We start from the raw sequence: 22,751 nt of genomic DNA on the forward strand, positions 1-22,751 counted from the left end.
AGATCATTCAGCACCTTGGAAAGCTTCATGTGGGGTTCCCCAAGGTTCGCCCCTTTCTCCAACGCTATTCAATATTATGTTGTTTCCCTTTGCAAACCTATGCCTGAAACCATATATCTACGCAGATGACATAACCATCTCCATCCCCTTCCATACCTCATTAGATGAAATCACAGATTTGATCGAAGCGAGTTTTTCCATCTTGAACGTTGGGCTGAGGTATTCCGGTTTAAGTTAAACAAAGACAAAACTCAGTGTCTTGTGCTCTCGTCCGTCCATGCCAGATTTTCCTCCAGCTCCCTTGTCATTAAAGACCAGACCCTCCCTATTTCACAGAGCCTTAGACTTCTGGGTGTTGAACTGGACCCTCACCTGCACCTGGATCTGCAAGTGCGAGCGGTCACCAAGCTGATGTTCTATGCATTGTGGAGGCTGTGGCGTGTTAGCTTTTGTCTCACCAGAGAGCTCTTCAACACTCTCGTTCACTGGCTAGTTCTGTCTCACCTGGACTACTGTAGTGGGATTTATAAAGGCTGCCAGGAGCATCTACTGAGGAAATTCCAGACTGCCCAGAATACTGCTGCGAGACTCATCTTGGGCAAATAGCGCATGGTTCCTGCGCAGCCCCTACGTTTCAATCTACACTGGCTACCTGTGAGAGAACGAATCGCATTCATGATCTGCACTCTGACACATAAAATAATCTACAGATTAGCTCCGGAATACATGATTCCTCTAATAGATCTCCCACCTAGAAATACCATCACAACAGCACGCACCTTTTTACAACTACATTACCCATCTTGCAGGGGTGTTAAATACAAGCTTCTTTTTGCCTCTACTTTCCACTACTCCAGCCCGAAGACTTGGAATGCTCTTCCCCTGTACCTAAAATCGCAAGCTGACCACCATCTTTTCAAGAAGCTGCTGAAAACGTACCTTTTTGAAAAAGTGTATTCCATCAGTAATTCTGCTGTTTAACCATCCTAATTGCTGCTAGTGTTTTATCCTTATTCTACTGTAAAATTCATGTGTTGTATCTTTTAACTTTTGTAATTCATGGAAGCCACATTGTGCTTGCATTTGTGGGAAAATGTGGGGTAGAAATGAACCATAAATAAATAAATAATTTTCTATGTGATTCTTTCCAAGTGTTCAGATTTTGATCATTTTTGTTTTTTCTCCAGTCTTGTTCGCGTTGTCTGGTTCTAGATTTCAATTGTTTCATATTTTCGTTGAACCATGGGGTCCTGTTTGGTTTGTGAATGGTTATTGTTCGTAAAGGAGGTAATTCATTTAGAACGGTGATACATCTCGATTCCCAATCTGCAAGATAGTTGATAGAATCAGATGGAATAGACCAATTGTTGTCGTAAATTGATTGCCAAAATGCAGTTGTGTACACTTTATCTCTGGTTTGGTAAGATTTTTTTTCATCAGTTTTGAGGTGCCCATTCTTCAGCCAATGTAGGGTCAGATTTAATTTGAAGTGATCTGACCATGGAATTTCTGTCCTTTTGTGGTCAATGACTTTAATGATTTATGGGTTAGCAGGTCAAGTGTTTAGCCTTTTCTGTGGGTGGCATTCGGATGTGGCCATTCGAAATCTCATAGTTGGAAGAATTCTTTACAATCTTGGACACCAATTGAGTTTGTGTCTTCTAAATGAAGGCTTATGTCCCCAATGACTAGTATGTTTGAGTTAGATGTACAAGTGGCTGATAATGAAATCCATTAGGGTTATATATGCTTCGCTGCAAGTGCCTGGCGGTCTGTGGAATAGGATGCAGTTTAGATTGCCAGCTACACTTTTATGTTGCAATCTGATTGAGGCAATTTCTAGTTGAGGTGTGATTGATTCAGTGGTTTCTAAAGTGAGATGGGATCTGTAGATTATGGCAATGCCTCTGCCTCTTTTACCTATTCTGGTCCAGTGTGTAATGTTGTATCCCAGAGGGCAAAGGTCCAGTATTATGGGATCTTTTTGGTCATGGATCTAGGTTTTGCTGAAGAAGAGTAAATCTAAGGTTTCCGATGTGATCCAGTCTTTTATAATTTCTGTTTTGTTTACTGTTGATCTGGCATTGATGTAACCTATTTGAATTGTAAGGTATGGATCTTCTGTAATGGTGAAAGTGGGAACCTTTATTTAGTTGTTTGTATGTCGATTTGGATTTATTAGAGCTTTTTTGTGTTGGTTGTGCAGTTTGTTTGTGGGATAATGTTTTGCTATTGTAAGTTCTGTTGTCGGTTTGGTTGAGATTGGTGTGTCTGGTAATCCTGAATCGGCTGTGTAGTATTGTTATGGTGTGGCTAACAGAACAGAACAGTAACAGAATATAACCAGGTAACGGTTAATACATTACAGAAATATAAGTAGTTAGATTTGGTATATCTTTGCTGGTGAATCTTAAATGTTTTTTTAATTTGTATACCATTACCATTAGTGTGAGGCAGTCAAAGGGCTAGAATGTGTTTAAAGACTTAGGGTTAACTGTGTTAGTCCATCAGGTGCCAGAAGCCTGTTTGCCATTTGTGCTACTGACATTTGTTAACATATTAAGCTGATGCATCTGATAAAATGGACTCTCTTCCTCAAAAGTTTGTTCTCCAATGAATTGGCTAGTCTAGAAAATGCCACTAGCCTTTGGTTCATTTGGGTAAAAAAATGTATAGAGCTGAATGGTCCTCTTCCCAGAATATGTTACCAGTTTTTTGTCCCATGCAGTTTTGAAACCTGGTTAAGAAGTAGCATTTGTGTCTGGAAGGAGATGTGTAGTAGATAATCAGACTTCTACTGTTTACAGTAAATATAGTTATCTTAGATATATATCCGCAACTGAGAGTTTTACAGTGAATTAAAAAGCTGTCCAACCCAACCTTTTCCTTGCTGTGGCAGGATTATAAGCTTTATGGTCATTGTTGGCATAATAATTTAATAGAGAAAAATGAGCAACAGCTATTATGGACAAGTTCAAGGAAGAGGAAATAAATATTATGGGCTATAGCTGCTCCCCTAAAGTTTTTAATCTCCAGTTCTAGAACTGCTTATCTTTGGTAAAGCATATTTCTATAGCATGGAAGACTTTTTTTTAATTGACTGTGTTTTATTCAGTTCTTAGTTAATAAAATAATTCTCAATCACCTTTTTTCATTTCTAGGCAACATTATCCTCCCTGACTAACCCACCTTCTTTAAGCCCAATCCGACGCAGAGGCAGAGAAAAAGAACCAGTGGAACAAACAGCTGTACCATTAAGTCCTAAGAAGGCCAATGAAACTACTCCAGGTATGAAAAGGGATAGATCTAAGAGAGGGAAATACTTTTTCTTTCTTTCTCTTTCTCTTTCTCTCTCTCTCTCTCTCTCTCAACACATCTGAAATAGGAGGATAACATGCTGGTATATACAAACAAGGAAATAAAAATATCAAATGTTTATTTGTATACCATCATCCCAATTACTTATTCAAATAGTTTACAATAATATCATAAAAACAAAATCAATACGATAAAGAACAAATATAAACAAAGTAAAAATATCCCCTCTCCATTCACCATGGAAAGAAACATTTTCAATAATTTCTTGAATCCCAGCAGGTTGGTAATCCTTCTTCCAGGAGCTTATTCCACCTCTCTGGTACTACCACTCTTAATGCCTTCTCCCGCCAAACAGTTTTTTTTTCACCATTCCAACAGCAGAGATTGCTAGAAAATAATCCTGAAATGATTGCAGATTTCTACCCTTTACATACTCTTGCATCTATGCTTTGAAATACCTGGCTTTTGGAGCGGACTTGGCTTGGCTGGACTGGAACCAAATGCTGGAACAGACTTGACTTGGCCGGACTGGAACCAAATGCTGGAACAGACTTGGCTTGGCCGGACTGGAACCAAATGCTGGATCAGACTTGGCTTGGCTGGACCGGAACCAAATGCTGGAACAGACTTGGCTTGGCTGGACCGGAACCAAATACTGAAACAGACTTGGCTGGACTGGATTCAGGAGTTTCAAACAAGGCAGACACAAGCAGGGTAGGGCAGAAGCTAAAGACACACAGGGCAACTACAACCAGTAAGGAAACAGAGCTGAAGTCAAACAAGGCAGACACAAGCAGGGTGGGGCAGAAGCTAAAGACACACAGGGCAACTACAACCAGTAAGGAAACAGAGCTGAAGACAAACAAGGCAGATACAAACAGTAAGGAACAGAAGCTAAAGACACGCAGGGCTTATACAACAGTAAGGAGCAGAAGCTAAAGACAAACAAGAAAGGGACTAGAAGAGTTAGCACTTCAGCAAGCACTCAGACGAAAGCACATCTGAAGACCTCTGTTGCAAAGGCAAGTCTGACAATTCCCAGGAGCTTAATAAAGGCAATTACAGATGAGGTCACAGGTGAGGCTTGGCAGCAGAAACATCGGGGCAAGTCTGGAGTGCTGGAACATGAGGACCGGAATGGAACCTCGAAGATGTCTGAGAAACAGGAAAAAACAGTCCGCAGCAACCACAGGGCCCGGTCACCCAGGGGGTAAGGTGAATGTAGGCATGGAATACAGTCACAATCGTGACACCAGTCTAGAAAACATATTATTGAATGCAATCATCAAGCTCTTTAATTCATTCCTGATAATTTGCTTTAAGTTATTACAGTTTTTCACTATCCTTTACCTTACCAGGACGCCATCTCTTCACTAAATTGTGGTAATTCTACTTTCAACTGTTGAAACTATGTCACAGAAATATCTGCCAACTCCTCTGCCCTAACCTTAACCTCCTTCATCTGATTATTTAAAAGCCCATTCCCCCACCCCCCACCCACACACCAAAATAACTTCTTCACTACCTTAAGCAGTTTCAGAGGTTTACTGGCTGTTTTCTAAATCTTTATGAAAGCACTACCTACTTTGCCACCTGAATTTAATATAAATAGCAAATTGATTCCGCCTTCCTCTTCTAATCCAGTGTAATCTCAAGCATTTTTACCTGTTTAGTCCCAAAAAGGATCCACAGCGGTTCACTAAAAGTTAGCCAAAACAAGCATTGGGGAAATTACAATTTCTAAAACAAATTTACAATATTAATATTTCTCTTGAATCAGATATTTATAAAAAAGAAATGCCCTTAAATTTTTACAAAAGGAAAAATAAGACACTTGCTGATTAGTGGTAGATTACTCTAAATACATGGAGCTTGAAAGGGAAAAAAATTCTTATATCTGTTTCAGATATATATCCTTAGCTGAAGGATAGTTTGATAAAACATGATCTGTTGAACGAAAAGTTTAACTGGCTATTGGCCTTTCTAGCAATCCTATCAAATTCTCAGAAGCTAGACCATACAAAGTTTTAAAAATTACCTAAGCCTGAACCGGAAGCCAGTGTCACTTTGAATGATATTTTAGAAAGGACATCAAACTCAGAATATGGACATCCAAGTCAGTATGTGACATATAGATGTCCATCTCTCATGTATTTTAGAACATGATCTGTCAGTATGCAGCCTGTTCTAAAAATACATGAGAAATGGACATCCATATGCTGACAATGTCCAGCTTGAACATCATTTAACAAACGGAAATGTCCAAATTATGAAGGGGTCAAAACAAGGGACATGAATGTTCCTATGGGGTCACAAAGACATCTGTGTTAAAAAAAAAAGCCACATAGAGGTCTATGTGGAGCAGAGGGGCTAGCCTAATGGTTAAAGCAGTGGGCTGAGAACAGGGGACCTAGGTTCAAATCTCACTTCAGCTGTTTGTGATTTTTTTTTTTAATTGAGCCCCACAGGGACAGAAAATGCCTACTGTACTTGAATGTATATTGCTTCAGTAGCCTTCAGATTTGCATCTTTTGTATACATTTCAGGTACAGTAGGCATTGTTCTGTTCCTGGAGAGCTCACACACACAAAAAAAATCACAAACAGCTAAAGTGGGATTTGAACCTGGGTCTCTTTGTTCTCAGTCTCCTGCACTAAGCATTAGACTACTTATCAACTCTACATGGAGGTCTGTTAAGAAGTTAATTAAAAAAAAAAGATTTTAGTACCATGAACATCCATGGTTCCTGAGGCTGTCATAAGGTCTGGTATCCCATTTTAGTTTTACAGGAGAGGGAGGAGGACAGCAACCAGTAGGGAATTAAAGTGGTGACTTGCCTTAATCCCTCCATTGGACAGCTGTCGAAATCAGAGCACCTTTCTGTAACCTGGATATGCCAAGTACCATGTCAAAATAACAATGTCTATCATTTTGGACATAGATGTCCCTTGCCCTTTTAAAATCAAAGTTGGATGTCCATGTTTTGGTGTCTTCCCCAAAACATGCCCAGACCATGACCCCTTGCCATAAGTACGTACTGCAGTTTTAGACAACCATATCCTGTCTTTATAATATTCTCGTACCCCTGACTTTATAATATTGGGATTTGGATGTCCATGTAATATGGATATCTAAATGCCAGTTTCAGACATTCAAAACATGAATAGACTTTCTAAAATAAGGACTTTTATCAAAAGGGGTGTAATCCTGTTGTACTACTTAGGTCTAAATATCAACCTGACAGCTGTATTTTACAACAATTGAAGCTGCTTCTGCGTTTTTGTAGAGGTACCAGAATAAAAATTGAATTGCAATATTGCTTATCCTCTCTTCTTCCTCCAAATATGTTCCAGCTTATATACACACACCATTTTTCGCTCCCTCAGCTCCTCTGAAAACTAACTTCTCTATGAGGCTGAATGCAGTAGAAGAGTCCTTACTGGGGCCACTTCATCCAGTGCCTGACTTACCATATAGTACTGTACCTCTGCTTGAGTCACAATGTTTTCCTGTTTTCCCAACCTTTGACCTTCCACAGCCACTTCAACTTCTCTCACATCTGTTTTTTCTCTCAACTTCAACTCTTGCCCTGTTTCCCTTTCCAGGAAAACAAGTCCACATAATGATCAGACCTAGGAATTGGATGCAGTTTATTAACTTGAAGTTTACCCCTTGTACTTAATACATACTAAATCAGTTGCAAAAATCAAAACTAATATATGGCCCTGATGTATTGAGCCTCTACCAATCCTCCCATTCTTAATTATCATTCTCATCCATCTCATGTTTCACGGAGAGGTTGGTGGATATGTGGAATGCCCTCCCACGGGAGGTGTTGGAGATGAAAATGGTAATGGAATTCAAACGTGTGGGATAAACACAAAGGAGTCCTATTTAGAAGGAATGGATCCACAGAATCTTAGCGGAGATTGGGTGGTGACGCTGGTAATTGGGAAGCAAAACCGGTGCTGGGCAGACTTCTACGGTCTATGCCCTGATCATAACTGAATAGATATGGATGGGCTTGAATGTAAATTTTAAGGGGCTTCGTCATTAGCTTTAGAACTTTTAGTACAAGGAGAGTGCTGGGCAGACTTATAGGGTCTGTGCCCTGAGAATGGCAAATACAAATCAAACTCAGGTATACATATAAAGTATTGCATATCAAGTAAAATGAGTTTATCTTGTTGGGCAGACTGGATGGACCATACAGGTCTTTATCTGCCATTACTTACTATGTTACTATGTTAAGGAAGATGTTAGGAAGCCAGCCTTCTCATTTCCACAGACATCTACATGAGCATTAAAACCCTTTAATACTATCGTATCTACAGACTTTAATTTCACATTTAATATAAATGCCAATGCCTGTACCCTACATGCTTATTCTCTTTTTGGGGGGCAGTAAAGTAGTAGCGTCCTTAATCTATTTGATTCAGCATAATTCACTAACAAACCTTCAGTCTACAAAAGGTATTTTCTCCCTGTAAATGAGAGCCACTCCCTCCCAGCCATGCCTGTTTTGAAAATATAAAATAATGGGATCCCCTCCTTCATTATCAAGTTCTGTAAGAAACAAACAATCTGTATAGTCTCCCATAGAGAATGATACGGGGACAAAGTTTGTCTCCATCCCCGCCCCGTCCCTGTGGGTTCTGTCTCCGTCCCACCCCATCCCCGCAGGTTCTGTCTCTGTCCCTGCCCCGTCCCCGTGGACTCTGTCCTCATCTGCAGAAGCCTCGAACACTTGTGATTTTATATTTAAATCTTTTTATTGAAATATAAAAAGGAACAATATGCTGTGCACTGTGTATAAATTACAAATAGAGAACAATAATAACAATGAGCAGCTATAATAACCCTCCTTCCCACCACCACCCTCTACCCTTCCAACCCCAACAATAGGTGATTTCTACTACGCCAAGGAATCCTAATTCAAACTATTAAAATGTCCAAGGGTATAAAATACAACCCGTTCTATATGCCCTAGAGGGGAAAAATATGCCCTATAAAGCACTGTTATGTGTTTTTAAATTTGTGGATAAATAAGAAATCATCAACAATCTCAGGATTCAGTCTAGCTCTCCTGTCTTCCACAGTCCTTCCTGGAATAGAAGTTGTCTTCTTAGAAGATGTGCCGGTAGCAGGATGTACAGGATCTCCCATTCAAATTTTGCTAGTTGTGGCCAGTATGTTTGCTGTTTCTCCCCAAAATCAAAATTTCTTTGTAGGCATCACTTAAACATAAATAACAGTCTAGTTCATTAACAGGCTTCAAAGTAGAAAATGACACGGGGACAAAGTTTGTCCCCTGTCCCCACCCCGTCCCTGTGGGACCTGTCCCCATCCCCGCGGTTACTGCGCTTCCCCATCCCTATGTCATTCTCTAGTCTCCCATAAGCATATCCTGAATCAAATGCTACTTCCTCAAGATTGCTCTAATATTTAGTGCACGAATCAAATCCTTTTCCTCCTCGTTTCTTTCTTATACTGATCTCTTACTATCATATCCTGGTTTGGACACTTCATAAAATTTCCTCCGAAGTCTCTCACCTTTTAAGTCCCCACCTTGTATACATTCTAACCCACTTCCATATCATCAAGCTGATCAATCCATAGACTGGTGGGTTGTGTCCATCTACCAGCAGGTGGAGATAGAGAGCAAACTTTTGCCTCCTTATATGTGGTCATGTGCTGCCGGAAACTCCTCAGTATGTTCTCTATCTCAGCAGGTGGTGGTCACACACAGCAGCAGCTCTGGCTAGGCCTCCAAGCCTAATTTTTAGGTTTTGTTGAGTGCCTGGGGTTGAGGGCTCTTTTGAGCAAGTGCAAACCTGGTGGTGCCAGGTCCCTCCTTTTCTCCCCCCTCCCGCTGGCTCCGTAAAAAAAAAAAAAAATTTTGAACGTCCTTAAAGGCGTTTATTTCGACGTTTATTTAAGCGTCTATTGCAGCTACTCACTGGGACACCAGGTCGTTACAACTCGGAGCGGACAGCAGGTAATTTTTACCTTTTTATAGCGGGCAGGGGGTTCCCCGATTCTTCTCCTCGTGGCATATGGCGTCGGAGGGCGAGGGCGCAAAGGGTCGCTCCCCGGGTCGCTTGAGCGCTTCTAGAGGGGATGCGGGTGTCTTAAAGCCTGATTCGCCCTTGTTGGGTGACAGTTTCGTGACCGACGAATGTCCCGGTCCTTCCTCCGGCGTGGCGGTTTTTCCCGCCATAAATGCCCATCCCCCGCTCCTCGCCTCCGCCATCTTGGCCGGCCACGCGGCTCGGACGGCTTCTTCTTGGGCCGCCCTTGAGGTTGGAGACATTAATGCCATGAACGCCCTTAATTTGGGCGACGGCACAGAAGCGGCTAAAGTTAAGAGCCGTTCTTCCCGCGCGGCTCCTTCGCAGAGTTTCGCGCCGGACGCCATTTTGGATGCGCAGCATGTCTCTCCCCCGCTATTGCGAGCGCCGGTTGAGGGTGCGTCTAGGGCTGTTGCCCAGGCTGCGGAAGTGCACAGTCTGGGGGGTTTCTCCCCCGAGTTTGTTTTGCTGCTGCATCAGGCCTTCCTCATGCACAACGCTGCCCCTGCTCCCTCGTCTGGTAAAGAGGTTGAGGTTCCCAGAGGTAAACGCCCTCGGGTTGATTCCCAGGCCTTGGAGGAATTTGTCTCCTCCGATGGAGATGAGGGCAGCGTGTCTGAGGTCTCCCAACGGTCCTTTGCGGATTCCTTGGAGGAGACGGATCCCCGCTCGGATGGAGCGGATGACCCCTCTGCAGCGCGGCTTTTTAGCCCAGAGGATTTGCCCAACCTGTTGTTACAGGCCATGGACACTTTGAAGATTTCCTCTCCGGAGGACGTCTCTCCCTCAGCCCCTGTTGGCTCTGCCGTTATGCTGGGGACGAAGCGCTCGCCTAGAACCTTCCACGTGCATGATGCCATGCACACCTTAATTTCGGCTCAAGGGGATGTCCCAGAAGCGAGCCTTAAAGTGGCTAGGGCTATGTCCCGCCTCTATCCTTTGGCTGTGAGTGAACGTGAGGCCTATCTGTGGCCTACCGTGGATTCTTTAATCACTGCGGTGACTAAGAAAACGGCGTTGCCGGTGGAAGGTGGCACGGCCCTAAAGGACGCCCAAGACAGAAGATTGGAGGCGGCCTTAAGGTCGTCCTTTGAGGCGGCTGCTTTAAGTTTGCAGGCCTCAGTTTGCGGCTCCTATGTGGCCAGGGCGTGCCTGACTATGGTGCAGCGGGCTTCCCCCTCGGATCATTCCTTGAGGGCTGATTGGCCGGCCCTGGAATCGGGCTTAGCCTATTTGGCAGACTTGCTGTATGATGTCTTGAGGGCCTCAGCGAAAGGCATGGCTCAGACAATCTCTGCGCGGCGGTGGCTTTGGCTGAAACATTGGTCTGCTGACCACGCCTCTAAATCCCGCCTGGCTAGGTTGCCTTTTAAAGGCAAGCTGCTCTTTGGGGTCGAGCTGGACAAAATCGTGACCGATCTCGGCACGTCTAAGGGCAAGAAATTACCAGAGGTCAGGGCTCGGGCTAGTACTCGTCCCGGTACCTCCAGAGGACGGTTGCAGGAAGCCCGTCGGTACCGCCCGGGCAAGTCGGGTTCCTCTGCCCCCTCTTCCTTCAAGAGGAATTTCTCCCCCAAGCAGCATTCCTTTCGCAGAGACCGCCGTCCCGGAGGTGCTCCCTCCGGTCCTCCCCCAGGGTCTCGTACCCAATGACGGGGTCTTGGTCCACGCCCCAGTGCAGATTGGAGGACGGCTGTCCTCGTTTCTGGGCGAGTGGACCACAATAACTTCAGACGCGTGGGTGCTGGAAGTCATCAGAGACGGCTACAAACTAGAGTTCTGCCGACCCTTAAAAGACGGGTTTGTACTCTCTCCCTGCAAGTCTCCGGTCAAAGCTGTGGCAGTGCAGCAGACCTTGGACAATCTGATCCGCCTGGGCGCGGTCGTTCCGGTGCCAGAAAGTCAGCTTGGCAAGGGACGTTACTCCATTTACTTTGTGGTACCAAAGAAAGGAGGTTCTGTCCGGCCTATCCTCGACCTCAAAGGGGTCAATCGGGCCTTGAAAGTGCGGCACTTTCGCATGGAGACTCTCCGCTCTGTTATAGCGGCAGTGAAGGCAGGAGAGTTCCTGGCATCCTTGGACATCAAGGAAGCGTACCTGCATATTCCCATCTGGCCTCCTCATCAACGCTTTCTGCGTTTTGCAGTCCTGGGACGACACTTCCAGTTCAGAGCCCTCCCTTTCGGGTTGGCTACTGCTCCGCGGACCTTTTCCAAAGTAATGGTGGTCATCGCGGCCTTCCTACGAAAGGAAGGGGTACAAGTCCATCCTTATCTGGACGACTGGTTGATCCGAGCCCCCTCTTATGCAGAGTGCGGCAAAGCTGTGGACCGGGTAGTTGCTCTTTTGAGCTCCCTGGGATGGATCATCAACTGGGAGAAGAGCCAGCTGCGCCCGACTCAGTCCCTGGAGTACCTGGGAGTTCGATTAGACACCCAAGTGGGCAGAGTGTTCCTGCCAGACAATCGGATTGTCAAACTTCAGGCTCAGGTGGACCAGTTCCTAGTAGCCTCTCCCCTTTGGGCTTGGGACTATGTGCAGCTGTTGGGCTCTATGACGGCCACGATTGAAGTTGTGCCCTGGGCCAGGGCTCATATGAGACCACTTCAACACTCTTTGCTGCAGCGCTGGACTCCGATGTCGGAGGATTATGCTGTGCGCCTTCCCTTGGACCCAGCAGTGCGCAAGGCGCTGAGCTGGTGGATGCAGACAGACAAGTTGTCTGCGGGAATGCCTCTGGTGACCCCAGAGTGGATTGTCGTCACGACGGACGCCTTGTTGTCGGGCTGGGGAGCCCACTGCTTGGGAAGGACAGCGCAGGGGCTCTGGTCTCCTGCAGAGGCAAAGTGGTCTATCAACCTCCTGGAACTCAGAGCCATTCGGTTGGCGCTTTTGGAGTTCATCCCGGTACTGGTGTTGAAGCCTGTACGGGTCCTGTCGGACAATGCCACGGCTGTGGCCTATGTCAACCGCCAGGGAGGTACCAAGAGCGCCCCTCTAGCCAAGGAGGCTATGAATCTTTGCCAGTGGGCGGAAGCGAACCTGGAGCAGCTTTCAGCGGCCCACATTGCCGGAGTCATGAATGTCAAGGCGGACTTTCTCAGTCGCCATACCTTGGAGCCCGGAGAGTGGCAGCTATCTGCTCAGGCGTTCTTGGACATCACGAAGCGCTGGGGCCAGCCGAGCCTAGATCTGATGGCGTCATCGGCCAATTGCCAAGTGCCGCGCTTTTTCAGCAGAGGACGGGACCCTCGATCCCTGGGAGTAGATGCTCTTCTCCAACAGTGGCCGACACAAGAGCTTCTCTATGTGTTCCCGCCCTGGCCCATGTTGGGCAGGGTGCTAGACCGGGTGGCAAAGCATCCCGGCAGGGTAATCCTGGTGGGTCCGGATTGGCCCAGGCGTCCCTGGTATGTGGACTTGATCAGGCTCTCAGTCGACGATCCTCTGCGGCTGCCAGTGGAGCAGGGCCTGTTACATCAGGGTCCCGTGGTGATGGAGGATCCCTCCCCCTTTGGTCTTACGGCCTGGCTATTGAGCGGCAGCGTCTGAGGAAGAAGGGCTTCTCAGACAAGGTCATCGCCACTATGCTGAGAGCGAGGAAGCGCTCTACTTCTACTGCTTACGCCAGGGTTTGGCGTATCTTTGCAGCGTGGTGTGAAGCAGGCTCACTTTCTCCCTTCACTGCTCCAATTTCTTCAGTGTTGGCGTTCCTGCAAGAAGGTCTGGAGAAAGGCCTGTCGCTCAGTTCCCTTAAAGTCCAGGTAGCGGCTCTGGCTTGCTTCAGGGGCCGCCTGAAGGGTGCTTCCCTGGCTTCGCAGCCAGATGTGGTGCGCTTTCTCAAGGGAGTTAATCACCTGCGCCCTCCTCTGCACTCAGTGGTGCCTGCGTGGAATCTCAACCTGGTACTAAGAGCATTGCAGAAGCCGCCTTTTGAACCCTTGTCGAGGGCATCTCTGAAAGACCTGACGTTGAAAGCAGTCTTTTTGGTGGCTATCACTTCAGCCAGAAGAGTTTCCGAGCTCCAGGCGCTCTCATGTCGAGAGCCTTTTCTGCAGTTCACTGAGGCAGGAGTGACTATTCGCACAGTGCCTTCCTTCCTGCCCAAGATTGTTTCTTGCTTCCATGTGAATCAGCAGCTCTGTCTCCCTTCCTTTCGTAGGGAGGACTACCCAGAGGAGTACTCTGCTCTTAAATATCTGGATGTGAGACGAGTCATCATCAGATACTTGGAAGTGACCAATGATTTCCGGAAATCGGATCATCTGTTTGTCCTGTTTGCAGGTCCTCGTAAGGGTCTGCAGGCTGCTAAGCCTACAGTGGCAAGATGGGTCAAGGAAGCCATTGCAGCGGCTTATGTGGCCGCGGGGAAGGTGCCGCCTATCCAGCTGAAGGCTCACTCCACGAGAGCTCAGGCGGCCTCGATGGCAGAGGCCGTATCCGTCTCCTTGGAAGAGATATGCAAGGCGGCAACTTGGGCTTCGGCTCATACATTCTCCAAGCATTACCGTTTGACTGTGGCTGCACGGGCGGAGGCCCGGTTTGGAGCTTCAGTGTTGAGGTCAGGGATTTCAATGTCCCGCCCTGGGTGAGTACTGCTTCGGTACATCCCACCAGTCTATGGATTGATCAGCTTGATGATATGGAAGGTAAAATTATGTATAATCATACCTGATAATTTTCTTTCCATTAATCATAGCTGATCAATCCATAGCCCCTCCCAGATATCTGTACTGTTTTTATTCTGGTTGCATTTCAGGTTCAAGTTTAGTCTTCAGTTACTTCAGAAAGACTTCGTGTTCAAGTTTTTTCACTTGGATTCTTCAAGAGTTAAGACGAGTTTGTGTTACAATGAGCTGCTGCATTCCTCTCCCCTCCGTTTTACGGGGCTGGATTGAGACTTAAAATTCTGCCGGCACACCCTCTCGCTTCGTGCGGCTGTAGGGCAGCTTTGTACCCCTCCCGCTTCGGCGGTGTTAGGGTCAGTCAGCTCCTCCCGCGGTTGCAGTTGCAGGATAAGCCAGATCCCCCCGCATCGGCGGGTGTGGTGTCCCTCCCCCGCTCCGCGGGGATGAGCTGGACGGATTCCCCTCCCCCACTTGTGTGGGGATGAGCTGGGTTAATTCCCCTCCCCCGTTTCGGCGGTGGTGAGCTGGGCAGAGTGTCCCTTCGTGGGTGTAATTCTCTAAGTGCTGAGTCCTGCGGATGGAGCTTTGATATCGACATACTGAGGAGTTTCCGGCAGCACATGACCACATATAGGGAGGCAAAAGTTTGCTCTCTATCTCCACCTGCTGGTAGATGGACACAACCCACCAGTCTATGGATTGATCAGCTATGATTAATGGAAAGAAAATTATCAGGTATGATTATACATAATTTTACCATACTTCCTCCATACCCATTCCCAATCTCTTCCCAACTTTGTTTCAAAGAAGGGGGGGGGGGGGGTAAAAAGATTGAGGAAGAAATGAAAACAGGAAGAAAAAAACGCAAAATAATACAATGATCTCATGTTTACCAATTGCAGATGTCAATCTTTATTATGTCTATCTTAATTATAAAACATAAAATATGTGTTATAAAATAATGATATATGATAATGATATAATGATATATGATATAAAATAAGAAATAAAATTAAGGAATACAAAATTAGGAGTACTAATGATGTATAGAGCTTTTTGAGTGAGCCGTTTTCGGCTAAACTCACTGAAATTAAGCTTGACTGTGGATACAGCCTATACTGAATTCTCCTTTGTTCCCTTTTAAAATTAAGTTCATAGGGTTGTGCAGTTTTCTAGGCATCTGATATAACACACACACACACACACATACATATATATATGTATTTTTTTGTTTGTTTGTTTGTTTTTGCACTTTGGGATTGACTGTATTTTGAAATCTTTATTATGTGACAGGCTCTATAGCAATTACCTTCATCGTCAGGTTACTTCCTGTTTCGGGGCAGAGGGAGCATGAAAACGAAGAGCCGGCAGGTGCGCCCCCCCCCCCCCCCAGCAGCGTGCACTCGGGGGGGGGGGGGGCGTCGCGCTGTTTCGGGGGGGGGGGGCGCTGCACCTGGGGGCGGGGCGCATCGGCGATCCGCCCCGGGTGTCAGCCCCCCCTAGGAACGCCACTGAGTACTAATAAATACATATAATAAAAAACAAACATAAAAGCAAAATAGAATCATACAGTAACCAACTATAGGTATAATATAGGCCAACTAAAAGGCAATCTCATACCAGTCTCAATCAAGCCAGAGATCTTACAGTAACTGCAACCTATTAAACTGCCTGTGCTAACAATTGCTGCTTCAGTTATTTTTTAAATACTGCAAAGCCCTTCTGTTTCCTGAGGGGGTCTGGTAACTTGTTCCATTCAATAGATCCAGCCACGGAATAAATCCTCCTCCAAGTTCTACCACTTCCCCTTCTCTGTAAAAGATTTCTTTGCATATTAATACCTTTCAAATATTTAAACATGTATGATATCATCCCTTCCTACTTTTCCTCTAGGGTAGACCTATTCAGGTCCTCAAGTCTCTCATATATAGTTTTTTGACACAAACCCCATCATTTTTGTTGCTTTTCACTGAACTGCTTCAAGTCTCTTTATGTCCTTAGCAAGATAAGGCCTCCCAAACTGAACACAATATTCCAAGTGGGGCCTCACCAACAACTTTTTCTCCTGTGCTGAGCTGTGCTCATCAGTCTCTCTTCTCCAATCTTGTTCATCTCCTTTTGGATTTCTGCAACCGAGGTGCATCATTCTGCACTTCTTAGCATTAAATTTTAACTGCCAGACCTTGTGAACACATCTAAAAATATATTAAAAGAATGGCCTTAAGGTCTGGCAGAATTAAAATTTAATGTTAACTTCCTCTGGGGTATCCATTCTACTACTAATCTTCAAGTCATCCAGAAAAAGGCAACCTTTTTCCTTTTAACCTTTTGACAGTGTCGCTCACAAATGTTTTAAATAGAATTGGCCCCATTACTGATCCCAGAGACACTCCACTACTCGCCTTCCTTTACTTTGAGCAGGTTCCATTTACCACCACCCTTTGTCAATCAACCAGTGTCCAATCCAGTTCACCACTTTGGGTCCTAACTTCATCTCACTCAGCTTATTCATGAGCCTCCTTTGAAGAACTGTATCAAAGGCCTTGCTGTAATCCAAATAGATTACATCTAGCACATGTTCTTTATCCAGTTTTCTGGTTACCAAGTCAAAGAAATCCGTCGGGTTCATTTGGCAGGAATTTCCTTTTGTAAAACCATACTGCCTCGGATCTTGTTTCTCGTTGGATTCTAGGAAGTTCAGTATCCTTTCTTTTAGCAGTGTCTCTATTAGTTTTCCAGCCAACAAGTTGAGTCTTACCAGCCTGTAGTTTCCCTCTTCTTCCCTGTCCTTTCTTTTGTCTACAGCCTACAGTTCGTCTCCAATCCCACTCATCTCCCGTCTCCAAGGATCTATTAAATGAGTCCTTAAGTCCTGCCAGGATTTCTGAGTTCCCTCATGGTTTTGTCTACTTTCACTTTTTCAAGTTCATAATCGATGACCCTAAACACTTCCATGAATGGTACAGTATCTACTCTATTCCCTTATAAACCCATGACAACCAATTGTGGTCCTTCTCTAGGATTTTACTCTGTGAACATACAACAGAAATATTTGTTTCGCATGACCTCTTCTTCCTCATCACTCTACACAGAGCAGATGTCAGCAGCTTTCAATCTTACTATTCTATTTCCAGCCTTCCTCCTTTCTCCGACATATCTGAAAGTCATTGCTTTATTTTATCAGTTTCATATGAAACAAATACATTTTTAAAGCAATTAACAAAAGGAAAGGAAGTAACTTCCAACCAACAAAATACATTTCAAGCCCATATCAACAGAAGTACATGGTGAATAATTAATATAAACAAGATAAGGAGAATCTAATACATTATTATATATTTGTTATTACTGCAAACATAAACCCTAATTTATATTATTTCTTCCCTTAGGGGTCTCAGTAGTTGATTTTTTTTTATCTAATATAAACTTTTCTAACTGATCTGAATCAGGAAAACCAGAATGAACACCTTGAAATGTAATTTAACACTTGCAGAGGAATTAAAAAAAACAATAAAGCCCCCCCCCCCCCCATTGCAAGTAGATGCAGCTTCAATTCTAGAAATATTTTTCACATCTCCTGTGTGGATCTCACCACATCAGGGAAGATCCAAAATTTATGACCACAAAAACAAAGCATCTTTATTTTTTAAATATGCATGCAGGATCAAAAGCTTATCACTTTCAGAAATTAATATGACCAATAATGTGGTATGGTGCTTGAAACCATTTTGTGAAGTTTTCAAGAAATTTTGTTAAATTCAGATTCACCAAGCACATCCACGGCCTCACCTTCCCCTTCTGAGAAATTTACCTCTTTTAACATCTTTAGCCATTTTTCTTCCGCCTGTGCTTTTGTTAGCTGTATTTCCCTTTTTACTGCTTTGAGTTTTATGTGGTAATCCTTTCTGTGTGCCTCTTTTGTTTTCGTCTATATTTTTTGAATGCCGTCTATTTTGTCAACCACTTGTTTGGGAAACATAAAGGTTTTCTTTTGCTTTTGTTTACTTTTACATTTCTTTTATGGTTCAAGGGTGCAGGAGATTAGTAGAGTTAGGTTATTTACTATTTATATTTAGCTCAGTAGTAGTTTAAGATAAGTTATATACAGGTACACTAGTGGGCTCATTTTCGAACGAGAAAGGTGCCCATCTTTCGACACAAATCAGGAGATGGGCATCCTTCTCCCAGGGTCTCCGAAATCGGCATAATCAAAAGCTGATTTTGGGCGCCCTCAACTGCTTTCCATCGCAGGGATGACCAAAGTTCACGGGGGCGTGTCGGAAGTGTAGCGAAGGCGGGACTGGAATGTGCTTAGCACATGGGCGCCTCGGCCGATAATGGAAAAAAGAAGGGTGTCCCTGACGAACACTTGGCCGACTTTACTTGGTCCTTTTTTTTTTAATGACCAAGCCACAAAAATGTGCTCTAAATGACCAGATGACCACCGGAGGGAATCGGGGATGACCTCCCCCTACACCCCCTGTGGTCACTAACCCCCTCCCACCCTAAAAAAATGTTTAATATTTTTTGCCAGCCTCGAATATGATACCCAGCTCCATGACAGCAGTATGCAGGTCCCTGGAGTAGTTTTAGTGGGTACTGCAGTGCACATTCAGGCGGACCCAGGCCCATCCCCCCCTACCTGTTAAACTTGTGGTGGTAAATGTGAGCCCTCCAAAACCCACCAGAAACCCACTGTACCCACATGTAGGTGCCCCCCTTCATCCCTAAGGGCTATGGTAGTGGTGTACAGTTGTGGGGAGTGGGTTTTTTTTGGGGGGGGGTGGGCTCAGCACACAAGGTAAGGGAGCTGTGCACCTGGGAGCTTTTTCTGAAGTCTACTGCAGTGCCCCCTAGGGTGCCCAGTTGGTGTCCTGGCATGTGAGGGGAACCAGTGCACTACGAATGCTGGCTTCTCCCATAATCAAAGGGCTTGGATTCGGTCGTTTCTGAGATGGGCATCCTCGAATATCCATTATTGCCGAAAATCGGGGACGACCATCTCTAAGGTCGGCCAAATGTGAAGATTTGGGCGTCCCTTACCGTATTATCGAAACGAAAGATGGCCGCCCATTTTGTTTCGATAATACGGGTTTCCCCGCCCCTTCGCAGGGACATCCTGTGAGGACGCCCTCAGGAAAACTTGGGCGCCTCATTCAATTATGCCTCTCTAAGTATCCCCCTGTCCTTGGAGGGCTCACAGTCTGTCTGTACCTGAGGCAGTGGAGAGTTAAGTAACTTGCCCAAGATCACAAAGAGCAGCAGCTGGCATGATTGAGTAGAAATTTGTTTCAGAGATGTTTCACAATATTAGAGATAATTGTGACTCAGATGTGATAACATCAAGGTCATCCTGATTAGAATTAGTTTCCTGTATGGAGCTAGGCAAATATAAAGCTAAAATGTGGGATTAAAGATTCAGATGGAAGTTTAAGTAGCTACACCATATGATTCTTGATCTTGACCTTGGCAGAGACCAGCCTTCACGTGAGGAAGTTAACAAAGTGCAAATATATTTTCCATGTGATATTTTCCAGTAATTGTAGCTTGTCATGTAAGATTAAATTGCCCTTAATAATAGCAGCAATACTCACTTATGAATTTAAAATTTACGGTCCCTATCAATGGAAATTTACCATCAGACTCTCCCATCCTAATATCTTTACTATCCAAGTTGAGTGATGCTTCACTTGTAAAATAACTTTAGTCATACATTGAGAGAGAGTTATTTCCGTTAATTACCCTTCAGATTTCTTTTAGCAAAATATTCCTTGCTTTCACTAGAGAACTTATTGATGCAGTCATTCCATAGATGGAGAGATCAGGGTTGGGGTATTAATCCATACAGAAACTTAAGAAGAGCCCATTCCTTATCAACATCCCTATAGGAACCCAAACTACCACAGACTTATTCACTACTGCTCTCCTCTCACAACTCGATCCACAGCTGATTCTCCATCAATGCTTCCACCTCCAGTGATGCATCCTGGGCTGTTTAAGTCCCTGTAGATACTGGAGACTTCATTGAAGAGGTTTCAGTGTTAGGTGTGGATAGAGGTGTCTTTTTGCTTAAGCCTAGAAATACCTAGGAACTTGGAAGTAGATGTCAATCGAATTTCAGTATCGCCTTTGACGCCAAAACTGGCCCAAAGGCTGGATTTGGCCATGTTTAGATTTTGGCTGAAAAAGCTTCTACTCATTCTACACCACTTAAAATTTTGTAGACCTCAATCATATTTCTCCACATCCATCTTTTTTCCATGCTGAAGAGCCCTAACCTCTTTAGCCTTTCCTCATACAAGAGGAGTTCCATCCCCTTTATAATTTTGGTTGCTCTTCTTTGAACCTTTTCTAATTCCACTATATCTTTTTTGAGATAGGCGACCAGAACTGAATGCAATACTCAAGGTGTAGTTGGACCATGGAACAATACAGAGGCATTATAGTATCATTTTTGGTCTTATTCACCATCCCTTTCCTAATAATTCATAGCATCCTGTTTGTTTTTTTTGCCTCCACCACAAACTGAGGTTTCAGCGTATTATCTACGACGACACCCATATCTTTTTCTTGGGTGCTGACCCCCAAGGTGGACTCTAGCATCAGGTAACTATGATTCGGATTATTCTTTCAAATATGCATCACCTTACATTTGTCCACAATAAATTTCATCTGTCATTTGGATACCCAGTCTTCCAATTTCCTAAGGTCTTCCTGCAATTTTTCAGTCCACATGTGTCTGCAAATTTAATCACCTGCTATCTAGCAGACTGCTTTTGTTCAGTTTTGAAGCTTTGCATATTGAATTACCTCCTCTGTCTAGCAACAGCTCTTCTCGGCCTTTGTGGAGCATCAGCAGCTCTTTCAGCAAGCGTTGCAGTGTCAGCCCTTATAACAATCAGCTGAATTGAGAGTCCTTCACATAGCATCTAAAGTACCCAAAAGGGATAAGGACAGGAGCCGTGGAGGTAGTCTAAAAATGGTGGAGAAAAGTGGTGCTCCCTCTCCTACGGCAGGCTCTGAATGGGGCTGCCCATATCACTACAGAGATGTGCCTGGCATTTGAACATGCTATGGAGAAGCAGCTGCAGCAAATTATTGATAAATTCAATGATATGGACAGCCATTTTACAACTCTGACTAAGGAACTTCAAACGGTTCAGAAAAGAGTGAGAGACGTTGAGACCTCTGCACAGGAGTCCTCGTTGGAATTTAAACATTTACAGGAGGCGGTGACTTATTTGGAGGAGAAAGTGGGTTTTTATCTTGAGAACCAATCCCTTAGGAACAACTTGCCATGAATTGGACTGCCTGAATCAGTCTTGGAAACTGAACTAGGGGGCTTTTTAGAAGTTTGGTTCCCTAGAATCTCACAACATCAGGGTACAGCTGGCCTATTAAGAATAGAACATGCACACCGCTTGGGACCTAAACAATCTGCCACAGAGCACCCCAGATTTGTACTTTTCAAACTTCTCCTTTACCATTGGAAAGTGGAGATTTGTTCTGCACTTAGAGGTGGCAAAACCTTGGAATATGAAGGACATAAGATTTTTTGCTTCCAAGACTACTCAACTAAAGTCTTGCCTCAGTGAACACAGTTTGCTCCTCTGTGTGGCCATCTACATAAACTACAGGTGCAGTTTAGCTTGCTGTACCCGGCTAAACTGTGTGTCCTCCATAATGGGGCCCCGCGGTTTTATGATATAGTTGCAGCAGCTCGAGCTGTGGTTGAACAATTGGAACAGGGTAAATCCAGCCCCTTCACATTAGTTCTTTCCTGTCTCAGCTCTTTGGTTGGAGGCTTCTATTGACTTATTTGGACTGGAAGAGCGAGCGTTAAATGTTGTGATGTTTTCATTTGATTGTTGCAATGATCTATGCCTATAGCAGTTACCACATGCTATCTGATTGCTTGGGCTTGTGCTCTAGGGAATGTAACACTGCTGCAGCTTAGAGGAAGCATTTACTCTTTTTTCCATTTTATTTTATTTTAAGCAAATCTAATTCCAAGAATAAATCTTGATACAGAAAAGATAAGTAATATTTAACACTAATATACAATCGCAAAAACAAAATAGAAAATATGTTATATTATTACATCTTTAGTTCACAATTAACTGGAGGAACAGGACACAATACCTAGGAAAAGGAGAGAAAACAACAATTTCCTCACTATTCAAAAAGTAAAAGGAAGGTAGGAAGGAGTGTTCAGGATTAAACTGAAATTAAATTATGGAGTAGATGTAATTTCTGCTCTTGGCTGCGAAAGTGGAGTTACAACAATCTTGGAATCCAAAAATGAAGTTAAATGTGTAGGATCATAAAATACATATTTAATTGAGTTCAATTTCAGTACACATTTACAGAGGACATTCAACCAGAAAAGACCTCCCAATTGCACAACTTGTGGACCAAGTTTAAGGAAAAGTTGGCGCTTCTTTTGGTTAATTTAGATACATCTGGAAACATTCTTATCTTATAGTTCAAAAAAGTTCTTCTCTATGACAAAAAAATTGTTTCAGAATCCAGTCTCTATCAGGTTGTAATACAAAAGTCACTATTAAAGTTGTAGACTTTATACCCAAATTATCATCTTCAAGTGTCTGTGTAAGATTTAAACTCTCAAAAGATACTTCTATCCTTTCAGCAACAGGTTGTTCAGTAGTTTTCTTAATATAAGGCAATAAATATGGTCTGTGCCAGAGCCGGTGGTGGGAGGTGGGGCTGGTG

At 44.2% G+C, this 22,751-nt stretch overlaps 1 protein-coding gene across 1 annotated transcript in view; it reads left to right on the forward strand.

Annotated features, from left to right (window-relative positions):
- Positions 1–22,751, forward strand: part of HTT (huntingtin) — a 990,576-nt gene that overhangs the window by 394,504 nt on the left and 573,321 nt on the right. Inside the window, exon 27 of the mRNA XM_030191138.1 lies at positions 3,162–3,288. Coding sequence (XP_030046998.1) covers positions 3,162–3,288 — 127 coding nt within the window. The remainder of the gene's footprint in view (positions 1–3,161; positions 3,289–22,751) is intronic.

The sequence above is a fragment of the Microcaecilia unicolor genome, chromosome 2, assembly GCF_901765095.1.
Source record: "Microcaecilia unicolor chromosome 2, aMicUni1.1, whole genome shotgun sequence".
Taxonomy (NCBI): Eukaryota; Metazoa; Chordata; class Amphibia; order Gymnophiona; family Siphonopidae; genus Microcaecilia; species Microcaecilia unicolor.